Genomic DNA, 12,512 nt, shown 5'->3' with positions numbered 1-12,512 from the left:
CGGTAGGGTAGATTTATTATATTACACTATATTATCCAATATTATATTACATTATATTATATTATATTACATTATATCCCCTTTCACATTAGAGCCACAACAGGACCCACTAGAACATGGGAACAGGTAAAAGTGAAATATAAGAATATTCTACAGAATGGTAATATTTATCACTTATAATGCTTTTCGTCTCTTGGAAAGAGACCCTGGAATAATCTGTTTGTTCATAACAGCAACCAAGAAAAGGGCAGAGCAACAAAAGACAGGTGGTGGTCCTGCACCCCCTCGTCAACAAGTTGGTTAAGTAAATAATACCCTCACGGGAAAATCGATATCTCTCTATGAGCACACTGTCGCGCTGAGCTAAAGGATCCTGTCTGTCCCGCAATATACGCTGGATTCTGAGGACTCTCCTTATCAATCTTGCACCTTCCGCAATGGGTGGCTCGTGTATACGGACAGGACATGGCTGCGACAGACTTCCCAAATCCACCTTCGCTTTTATAGCCGTGGTCTCTCATCTTGATTACACAAAGTAATTTGCAATTACTACTCTGAAATATGAATTACATCTGTAATAATCACATACATGTAATAGAATGTTAATAGTACATTTCCCTTTTTTAGGAAATGACCTGTATGTATCTGTGTGACATCAATAAACAAACAAAGGGTTGCCGATCAATGTTTCTACTATCGATGCGTAGCCCCTGTTAAGCCACCCAGTGATCTCACATTACTTCATCCAGCTATACTAATCGTCAACAACAGGTGTGTTCGGAGTACCGGAATAGCAAGCTCAAAGTTGGCGCGATGATTTGATCTTGGATGTAGTAAGCGAGGTACGAAGAACGGACCCCAGGTAAGAACATTGTTGAGGTTTAAATTTATAATCTTAAATACTTATATGCTGATTATATTGCTTTATAAGAAAGGCCCAAATCTGAGTACACTCTGTGCCAACAGGACTGACAGGAAATTACATGCTTTTGCAGGCGAAAAGTGAAACTAAGCAGAGTGTTTGGTCGAAACTTAAAGTGTGTGTGACGTCTATATAAATGACTAGGCTTGCTGTTTTGTGCTTCAGACCTGGGGTTGTGTGTTCAGGTCTCCATATCCGGATATGTAAAATAAAGATAATCTTTTAAAGTAAAAAGACCACTTTTGAGCCGTGTCTTTTTGGCCATAACGAATACCAAAAGAACCGGAATTTAATAACATTAAAACCAAACAATAAATGAGCAAAGTAGTGCATGATAAATATAGATGACAAATACAAAGTGCAATATAGAAACACTGGGTAAAAAGAAATGAACAATTAAAAAGGAGGATAAAAGATGTGAGCAGTAGTTAAACAGTAGAAATAAATATATAATAAACAAATAAAAATAGATAATAAATGAAAGCCAGGTCTGAAAGGTGAGTTTGGCTTTAAAAGCATGAAAACACACTGCTGTCTTCAGGAAGGCTGCTCCAGTAACTTTCTATGCTCGCTTTGAGGCTGCAGCTAAGGACTCCAACAATGCTAGTGCTAGCGGCGCTAACGGCTGCAGACAGGAAGATACTGCCAGCACCGGAAACGTGCTCGTCATCTCCGAGCATGAAGTAAGGAGAGCCTTCAAGAGAGTGAACACCAGGAAAGCAGCAGGACCAGACGGCATCCCAGGTCGTATCCTAAGAGACTGCGCATACCAGCTAGCTCCTGTGTTCACTGAGATATTCAACATCTCTTTATCTCAGTCGGTGATCCCCACATGCTTCAAAGAGTCCATCATTGTTCCTGTCCCGAAGAAACCCCACCCTGCTTCTCTCAATGACTATCGCCCTGTAGCCCTCACCTCAGTAGTGATGAAGTGCTTTGAACGCCTGGTCAGAGACTTCATCATTTCTTCACCACCAGACACACTGGACCCACTACAGTTCGCTTACCGTCCAAATCGTTCCACAGACGATGCCATCTCTCATCTCCTCCACACATCACTTACTCACTTGGACACTAGAAGGGGGAATTATGTTAAAATGCTCTTCATAGGGGGCAGGGATAGCTCAGTAGGTAAAGTGGGCACCCCATGATCGGAAGGTCGGCGGTTCGAATCCACTTAACGGCTACCCTGAGGTACCCCTGAGCAAGGTACCGTCCCTACACACTGCTCCCCGGGCGCCTGCTTAGTGGGCTGCCCACTGCTTCACTGAGTGAATGGGTCAAATGCAGAGAAAAACAAGTAATTTCCCCATGGGGATCAATAAAGTATCCATTATTATTATTATTATTATTATTATAGACTACAGCTCTGCATTTAACACCATAATTCCCTCCACACTCACCACCAAGCTGGAGCATCTGGGACTCAGCTCATCTATGTGTCAGTGGATCTCCAACTTCCTAACTGGCAGACCACAGGCAGTAAGGATGGGCGGACATGTCTCAGCCTCCACCACTCTCAGCACTGGAGCCCCCCAGGGGTGTGTTCTGAGCCCCCTGCTGTACTCTTTGTACACATATGACTGTGTGGCCACTACCAGCTCCACCACCATCATCAAGTTTGCTGACGACACCGTCGTGGTGGGCCTGATCTCTGATAACAACGAGACGGCCTACCTGAAGGAGATTAGGAATCTGGAGAACTGGTGCCAGAGGAACAACCTCCTTCTAAACATCAGTAAGACAAAGGAGCTGATAGTGGACTTCAGCACTAAGCAGGAGAGGAACTACCAGACCCCCGTCATCAACGAGTGCCCAGTGGAGAGAGTGGACAACTTCAAATACCTCGGAGTTCACATCACGCAGGACCTGTCATGGTCCTGTCACATCAACACCGTGGTGAAAAAGGCCCAACAGCGTCTCTACCACCTCAGACGCTCGAGAGACTTCCTTTTTTTGGATCTTTAGCCATCAGAATTGTTGTCTTAAGGCCAAGAAAGATGCCAAGCGGATTTATTTTACCAAGTGGATCATCATGGCCTTGCCATATTGGTCCATTTGATTGACCTTTATTATAATTATGAATTTATTTTATTTTCAGTTGCTACAAACGGGACAGACATGACTGTGGGATAGGACAGGGGGAAAGAATGAAAGAAAGAGAGGGAGAGAAAAAAAGAAAACCAAAGGGGAGAAGAGACGGTGAGAAGGGGGGGAAGAGAGAAAAAAACAAACAAAAAAAACAAAACTCCTGGGTCACCTGTATGGAGAAAAAAAAACAGAGGAGAAAGCAAACAACAAAGAGCAACATAATAAGAAAAAAAAAGCACCATCACAATAAACTAGCTAGCAGTAGATATCGATAGTTACTAAATAATAAACGATATTGTGCAGCACGCAAGATAGACAGCGCACAGTGTGCTTTGAGGCAGCAGCCAAGAAAGCTGTAGTCCGCGTCTATGAATACCCGTGTGTACACCTGTGTGCATACCTGTGTGGATCAGCATGCTTGCATTCCAAAGGTTTCTCCATGTAATGATCTGCTAGGGAGTGTGGGGAGCCACAGCCCTGTCCTCTATGGTATCAAGCAGGTATGGAGGAGATCAAAACTCCAGACATCCAGAGGCCCCCAGAACACAAGAGACCAAGGAAGACCCACAGAGGGGCAGCCGTGCCACTGTCCCAGTAAGAGCTAAGGAGAGTCCCAGATGAGGGCTCATTCAGCAGCCGCGGAGCAGAAGCCAGGGGGAGTTGCAGTGACGCGCCCGTGAGCTCCGCCGGCAGCCAGCTGTGCCTGAGTGACCGAGCCCCAGGCCGAGAGGCCGGGGGCACCCCACCTCCGAAGTGGCCCGAGCGAGCCGCCAAGGAGTGAGCCGGTGTGTACCTGGACGCCGCTTGAGAGACTTCCAACTGCCCTCCAAGGTGCTCAGGAACTTTTACTCGTGCACCATAGAGAGCATCCTGACGGGAAACATCTTAACCTGGTTCGGGAACAGCACCATGCAGGACAGACGAGCTCTACAGAGGGTTGTGCGGTCAGCTGAGCGCACCATCCGCTCCGAGCTCCCTGACCTGCACTCAATCTACAGCAGGCGGTGCTGGACCAAGGCCAGGAAGATGGTGAAGGACCTCAGCCATCCCAACAACAGACTGTTCTCTTTGTTGAGGTCAGGAAAGCGATTCCGCTCCCTGAAGACCAACACAGAGAGACTGAGGAGGAGCTTCTTCCCGCAGGCGATACGGTCTCTCAATCACAATCACACCACCACACAGTACTGACCCACACATATAGTTCTTACACACACACTGGACATTCTGGACATTGTTTTCACTTCATCACTTAAATCACTTTAAGCATATTTGCACTGCACAAGACATAATGTGGATTGCACAACACTGGACACTATATTCTTCATTTCAAGCTAATACTTGTACAGCTGCTGTTATTGTGTATATATTTATTTATATTTCTTCATACATTCTTATATAGTTCTATATTGTGTATTTTGTTGTACAGTTATTTTATTTTCAACTTTAATTTATGTATTTTATCTTATTCTTTCCCAGTTAATTTTACCCTTCATTCTAATTTGTGTTGTACAGTTATTTCATTTTTAACCTTAATTTATATTTTATTCCTTCCTAGTTAAATTTACCCTTTTTAATTTTTCATATTTATTTCCTATCTTATTCATAGCCTTTTCCTTTTTTGTTTTCTTTAGGTCACGAGCAGTTGTCCAAGCATTTCACTACATATCGTACTGTGTATGACTGTGTACGTGACAAATAAAATTTGAATTTGAATTTGAATTTGAATTTGAAAGTCATCTACATGTGGGTTTAGTTCTGACTTTAGGGACAAGTAAAAAAATAAAATAAAATAAAAACATCTGTCCAGACAACCTGACAGTCAAAAATATAAACTCAGGAACTTAAAAGGAAAATTGTGCTGACTTTGAACGTCCGCATCAAGATAAACTTACAGATTTAAGAGTCAAAAAGTGTCAAAACGTCTGTATCCTTACCTGAGAGTTTCAAGTTTACAGTCAGGACTCTTTAGTCCAACACACAGCAAATCCAATTCTGAATCCTGCAGGTAGTTCGAGCTCAGGTCCAGCTCTCTCAGATGATTGGATGGGGAGCTGAGAATTTCAGACAAAGCTTCAAAGCTTCTTTCAGAGAGTTTACAATCTCTCAGCCTGAGGAAGAATAACAATGGAGACATATTCTTTTATTCATCTAGCATTATTAAACATATTTGTTCATAGATTCACTTACAGCACTTTCTTGGATGCTTTGACCACTGGCAGCAGCTTCAACAATGCCTCCTCTGAACGGGAGTATTTCTCCAGGTCGAACTCATCCAGATCTGATGACAGTAAGATGAAGACCAGAGCCGACCACTGAGCAGGAGACAGTTGATCTGTGGAGAGACGTCCTGATCTCAGGGACTGTTGGATCTCCTCCACTAGAGAACGATCATCCAGTTCATTCAGACAGTGGAACAGGTTGATGCTTTTCTCTGCAGACAGTTTCCCACTGAGCTTCTTCTTGATGTAGTGAACTGTTTCCTGATTGGTCTGTGAGCTACTTCCTGTCTGTGTCAGCATGCATAGGAGATCCTGATTGGTCTGCAGTGAAAGACCCAGGAGGAAGCGGAGGAACAAGTCCAGGTGTCCATTTGGACTCTCTAAGGCTTTGTCCACAGCACTCTGGTAGAAGTCTTTTACAGTAAGTGTTTTCTGGAAGATTTTAAAGAGAGGAGATTGTTTCTTAAGCAGGTTGACTCCAGAGTTGATGAAGGTCAGATAGACATGAAGAGCAGCAAAGAACTCCTGAATGCTCAGATGGACGAAACAGTAAACAACGTTGTTGAACATGTGGCACTCATCAGCTTTAAAGATCTGTGTGAACACTCCTGAGTACACTGAGGCTGCTCTGATATCGATGCCACACTCTGTCAGGTCTGATTCATAGAAGATCAGGTTTCCTTTCTGCAGCTGATCAAAGGCCAGTTTTCCCAGAGACTCAATGATCTTCCTGCATGACTCTGTCTCAGCTCCTCCATCATACTTGATGTCCTTCGTTTTTAGGTGAAATAGCACAAGGCGTAGGTAGAGCTCTGTGAGAGTCTTAGGCAGATCTTTGCTCTCTTTGTTCTTCATGACAAACTCCAGAACTGTAGCAGTGATCCAGCAGAAGACTGGAATGTAGCACATGATGTGGAGGCTTCGTGATGTCTTGATGTGGGAGATGATACTGCTGGCCTGCTCCTCATCTCTGAATCTCTTCCTGAAGTACTCCTCCTTCTGTGGGTCAGTGAACCCTCTGACCTCTGTCACCACGCCAACACAGTCTGGGATCTGATTGGCTGCTGCAGGTCGTGTGGTTATCCAGAGGCGAGCAGAGGGAAGCAGTTTCCCCCTAATGAGGTTTATCAGCAGCACATCCACTGAGGTGGACTTTCTAGGGTCAGTCAGGATTGTAGTTTTGTGGAAGTCCAGAGGAGGTCGACACTCATCCAGACCATCAAAGATGAACACAACCTGGAAGTCTTCAAAGCTGCAGATTCCTGCTTCTTTGGTTTCAGTGAAGAAGTGATGAACAAGTTCCACCAAGCTGAACTTTTCCTCTTTCAGCAGATTCAGCTCTCTGAAAGTGAATGGAAACATGAACTGGATGTCCTGGTTGGCTTTGTCTTCAGCCCAGTCCAGAGTGAACTTCTGTGTTAGGACTGTTTTCCCAATGCCAGCCACTCCCATTGTCAGCACTGTTCTGATTGGTTTATCTCTTCCAGGTGGGAGTTTAAAGATGTCTTCTTGTCTGATGGTTGTTTCTGGTCTGTCTGGTTTCCTGGATGCTGTTTCAATCTGTCTGACCTCATGTTCATCATTAACCTCTGCAGTCCCTCCCCCTGTGATATAGAGCTCTGTGTAGATCTGACTCAGGAGGGTCGGGTTTTCTGTTGTAGAAATCCCCTCGAGCACACACTGGAACTTCTGCTTCAGGTCTGACTTGAGTTTGAGCTGACACTCAGTGAGAATCTCTGCATGAATAAACAGCAAATGACACAAATGAGAAAACTGCATTCTGGTTACTGTGGTTATGTGTTCAGTTCACTGGACTCTTGGTGTCATGATCCGGGTGAGTCTGAGTAACTTTCCACAGCATCAGCTCTCCTCCCCTGGGTGGAGCCCTCCTCACTCCTCCCTGCTCCTCACCTGTTGCCAATTACTCCGGCAGTATCTATGAGCAGCACTCACAATGAACCTTCTCCAGATTGTGTGCTTACCACAGTCAGTTCTCTGCCTCACATTTTGTCTTGTGCTCCTCAGCTTGTTTCGCGTAACCCTCTTTTCCTGTTCCCTAGTCGGCACCTGGATACATCTTCCAACTCTCGCCATAAGTCACGCCTCAGGATTCTGGCCTGCCACTGCTGGGAAAACTCACTCTTGCAAACTGCCATCCTCACCTGCCTGCCTCCCTGTGCACCCACATCTCACTCTGTACCCAGATTTAATTCATCTCCTCCTCCAGCTGATCTCCACCTGCAGCCACGTAACACCTCTTAGTTTTTAAATCTTGGACTCATTCACTACACTGTGGACCACTCTGATTATTATCTCCTTTGTTCCAGTGATCCTGGATAGTTTCTATTCGCCCGATTCTGCCCCTGTTGTTCCTTTGACCTGCCTCAGCTTATGTTCTGGCCTCAGCTCTGCACTTCTCATAATACCTCGCTTGCTGTTGAATTTAGCCGTGATTCAGCTTTCTCCGTCAAGAAATCTAGTAAAATACATTTCTGTTAAAAGTCACTCAGCCTCCGTTTTTTGGTTCTGTGCTTGACTCCATTCCTTTTCATGAGCCATTGAGCCCTGACACTTGGGTTATAACTGAGGGCAGGTTTTATAGAGACACATTCGATTTAATTGTGTTTATTTATACAGCACCAAATCAATACTAGCAACATTTCACATATTACATAAACAACACTATGGAGCCAGTGATGAATAAATATGTAGAATAAATGAAAGAATTTCAAGTATAAAAGTTTTTTTTATTAATTCCTCCAAATAACAACAACAGTCACCCCAATGTGCTTTATATTGTAAGATAAAGAACCTACAATAATACAACAGAAAAAACCCCAACTATCTTTTTGGGTCCTGAAAACTGAAGGCTCTGCCTCCCATTCTACTTTTAAATACTCTGTGAACAACAAGTAGGCCTGCAGAGCGAGAGCGAAGTGCTCTAATAGGGGGATATGGTACTACAAGGTCATTAAGATAAGATGGGGCCTGATTATTTAAGACCTTGTATGTGAGGAGCAGGATTTTGAATTCAATTCTGGATTTAACAGGAAGTCGATACAGGAGAAATCTGCTCTCTCTTTCTAGTCCCTGTCAGGACTCTTGCTGCAGCATTTTGGATTAACTGAAGCCTTTTCAGCGAGTTTTTAGGACTTGCTGATAATAATGAATTACAGTCGTCCAGCCTTGACGTAATAAATGCATAAACTTGTCACGGCTGGGGCAGCAGTCGTGCGGTGGAGTTAAATGAGGACCCAAGTTGCAGACAGTGGTGGAGATGCGAGTGAGGTTTTATTTACAGTGAACAAACCAAGGTGAGGGCAGAACTAAACATAAACCTAAACTGGAAAAACTACAGTGGCTTGCAAAAGTATTCGGCCCCCTTGAACTTTTCCACATTTTGTCACATTACAGCCACAAACACGAATCATTTTTTATTGGACTTCCAGGTGAAAGACCAACACAAAGTGGTGCACACGTGAGAAGTGGAACGAAAATCATACATCATTCCAAACATTTTGTACAAATAAATAACTGCAAAGTGGGGTGTGTGTAATTATTCAGCCCCTGAGTCAATACTTTGTAGAACCAGCTTTTGCTGCAGTTCCAGCTGCCAGTCTTTTAGGGTCTGTCTCTACCAGCTTTGCACATCTACAGACTGAAATTCTTGCCCATTCTTCTTTGCAAAACAGCTCCAGCTCAGGCAGATTAGATGGGCAGCGTTTGTGAACAGCAGTTTTCAGATCTTGGATTTAGATCTGGACTTTGACTGGGCCGTTCTAACACATGGATATGTTTTGTTTTAAACCATTCCATTGTTGCCCTGGCTTTATGTTCAGGGTCGTTGTCCTGTTGGAAGGGGAACCTCCGCCCCAGTCTCAAGTCTTTTGCAGACTCCAAGAGGGTTTCTTCCAAGATTGCCCTGTATTTGGCTCCATCCATCTTCCCATCAACTCTGACCAGCTTCCCTGTCCCTGCTGAAGAGAAGCACCCCCAGAGTAGGATGCTGCCACCACCATATTTGACAGTGGGGATGGTGTGTTCAGAGTCATGTGCAGTGTTAGTTTTCCACACAGAGCATTTTGAACAATAAGTTCCATTTTGGTCTCATCTGACCTGAGCACCTTCTTCCACATGTTTGCTGTGTCCCCCACATGGCTTGTGGCAAACTGCAAACGGGACTTCTTATGGTTTTCTGTTAACAATGGCTTTCTTCTTGCCACTCTTCCATAAAGGCCAACTTTGTGCAGTGCACGACTAATAATTGTCCTATGGACAGATTCCCCCACCTGAGCTGTAGATCTCTGCAGCTCGTCCAGAGTCACCATGGGCCTCTTGGCTGCATTTCGGATCAGCGCTCTCCTTGTTCGGCCTTGTTCGATTACACACAGGTGCACTCTATTTAGTCATTAGCACTCATCAGGCAACGTCTATGTGCAACTGACTGCACTCAAACCAAAGGGGGCTGAATAATTACGCACACCCCACTTTGCAGTTATTTATTTGTAAAAAATGTTTGGAGTCATGTATGATTCTCATTCCACTTCTCACGTGTACACCGCTTTGTGTTGGTCTTTCACCTGGAATTCAAATAAAACTGATTCATGTTTGTGGCTGTAATGTGACAAAATGTGGAAAAGTTCAAGGGGGCCGAATACTTTTGCCACTGTAACAGACAAACCTGAAAACATAAGGACAGCGGGGAATACACAGAGATGACACAAAGAAGGCTGGATAGAGAGACGAGTAGTAACACTGATTAACACAGTAATGCAGATGACACAACGAGGAACACAGGCAGACACACACTATAAATACACACAAGGTAATGAGGGAATGACACACAGGAGGGGAGCACAGCTGATCCTAATTCACAAGACAAGACACAAACCTTCAAAGTAAAACAGGAAACAGACTGTTTTACAACACAAACTCGGGGACACGAACAGAACACAGAGGAAAGACACAGGTAGAGATCAACCTAAGAACTAATACAAAATCAGAATTAACACAAAGTACACAAGGTGATACCAAAAATGAAAGAAAACGCTGAACGACCCAGGACCATGACAGAACTAGTTTTTCAGCGTCACTCTGAGACAGGATATTTCTAACTTTAGAGATGTTGCACAAATGGAAGAAAGCAGTCTTGCATATTTGTTTAAAATGTGCGTTGAAGGACATGTCCTGGTCAAAAATGACTCCAAGGTTCCTCACAGCGTTACTGGAGGCCAAGGTAATGCCATCCAGAGTAAGAATCTGCTTAGATACCATATTTCTAAGATTTTCAGGGCCGAGTACAATAACCTCAGTTTGATCTGAATTAAGAAGCAGAAAGTTAGCGGCCATCCAGGTCTTTATGTCTTTAAGACATTCCTGCAGTTTAACTAATTGGTGTGTGTTATCTGGCTTCATGGACAGATAGAGCTGGGTGTCATCTGCATAGCAGTGTAAATGTATGCTATGTTTTCTAATGATGCTGCCAAAGGGAAGCATGGTAATGGGAGCGTTGCCAGCAGAAGGCTGAAGTGGAATCTCCCAGAAAGCTGCAGAAGAAAAAACATGAGCTGAAATGGTGGATTTCAGTCATATAAGGAGAACTGTGGCTTTCCTCAAACTTTTGACCAATCACCTTAGTGTCCTGTTTATCAACCATAATAAAAAGCATTTACTGTGTGGGCATTTTTTTGTTTGGGTCTCCAAACAGCAGAAAGAAATGGCAGCCATTTTTTATAACTTTACCTTCAACTAGTAAATAGATTTAAGAAAAAGCACTTTGTGTCATGGTCCCTGTGCCTTGCTGGTCGATCCTCTATTGTGCAATATGTTTGTGGTTTGTTTGCTCTCTCTCACTCTCTCTCGCCGCGGCGACGCTCATTGCGGGCTCCCGCTGCTGGCCTGCACACCTGCTCATCACCGCACCGGCCGCTGATCCCAGCTGATAACTGCACTACTTAGATGGCGAGTCTGCACTAGTCTTCGCTGGATCGTTGAGCTATCAGTATCATTTTTTTGGAACCCGATTCTGAGAGGAGTGATTGAGGAGGAACATTTGTACAGAAAGTGTGGAGCACCCTTCTCCCACCCTGTTTCCCACGGACCCTGGCGACACGGACCCGTTTCCCCTGCACGTTGTATGTAGCCACTTGGTGAATGTGTTCACTGTAAATAAACGCACTGTTCTTCGCTTAAAGGAATACCCTGGCCTGCGCCTGAGTCTCTTTCGGAAACCCTATCACTTTGATCATATTTGTGACGTGTCCCAAACTGTTGTTGTCGCCTCATTTATGTTGATAAAACAGCTCTAAAACCAATCTGACAATATAAATCTGTAAAATGGGCAGAAAACCTGCTGCTGGTCCCATTTTAATCAAACCAACCCAAAGAGCAGATATTCATGTGTACACAGGAGGTTATTTGTGCAGATGCATAAAACACATAAACTGTTGGCTTTCTGCAGTCTCTCACTCCTGAAAGTGTTGGCAAGTGTTTTGGATTTATTATTTATATGGATTTTAATGGCACCTGTGTAATGTTAACTAATGTTTTTATTGTTTATGTATTTTTTGTTTAGTCATTCCCTGACTTACCTGTGGGTTCTGGGATGGTTTTATTTAAATTCTCCAACAGATCATTCTTGTTTATCCTCCCCAAAAGATTTTTAGTGACTTCAAAAGTGTTGATAGAGTAGGTATCAAACATCAGATCCACTATGTCCGTCCTCTCTGCATTCTCCAGTTTACTCACTGGGATTGCTGGTAAACCTTCTACAGACCCGTTCTTCAGATGCCACGTGAATTTTTCAAAGTCATCACGTCCCAAATCCTCCAAAGTCCCCAGAAGGATTTCTTTAGGTGTCGTCATCTTTTACCCTGTAAGGACCCGATAAACAAAGACTGTAACAACAGCTGGAGAGGTAATTGTCTGATTTATCAGAATTTAACTTGATTCTAACAGCAGTTCATCACAATAAATTTCTTAGGCTCAGAATGCAACAAAATTGCACATGAAGAAGCACATAGAGAAGTATCCAAGTAACACTTTGCTACAATATAAAACAAACTATTATAAATAAAGAAAATATATAAACTAAATATATACACTACCCGTCAAACGTTTTAGAACAGCCCAATTTTTCCAGTGTTTTTGTCACGGTTTGCGAGCCGTGTGTAAATTATCAAAGGACCCTTTATGCAGGCAGCTCAGATGCAAGTGAGTTTATTCATCACATGGTGATACAAACAGAAATGGCGAAGGTGAGCATGGAAACTAAGCAAAAA

The 12,512-nt window shown here is 43.7% G+C and overlaps 1 protein-coding gene across 1 annotated transcript in view; it reads right to left on the bottom strand.

The window, feature by feature from the left end:
* Nucleotides 1-12,096, bottom strand: part of LOC146548284 (NACHT, LRR and PYD domains-containing protein 3-like) — a 91,907-nt gene extending 79,811 nt beyond the window's left edge. Inside the window, exons 1-2 of the mRNA XM_085266165.1 lie at nucleotides 11,823-12,096; nucleotides 5,851-6,968 (exon numbers count right to left, since the gene is read on the bottom strand). Of these exons, the coding sequence (XP_085122291.1) occupies nucleotides 5,851-6,968; nucleotides 11,823-12,096 (1,392 nt within the window). The remainder of the gene's footprint in view (nucleotides 1-5,850; nucleotides 6,969-11,822) is intronic.
* Between the last annotated feature and the right edge of the window lie 416 nt (nucleotides 12,097-12,512).

This window comes from Mchenga conophoros, linkage group LG23, assembly GCF_057382185.1.
Source record: "Mchenga conophoros isolate Kocher_MC1m ecotype Shallow Benthic linkage group LG23, M_conophoros_male_GT1.1, whole genome shotgun sequence".
Taxonomy (NCBI): domain Eukaryota; kingdom Metazoa; phylum Chordata; class Actinopteri; order Cichliformes; family Cichlidae; genus Mchenga; species Mchenga conophoros.
Note: the sequence above shows the minus strand (reverse complement) of the source record. Positions and strands in the feature narration are given on the sequence as shown.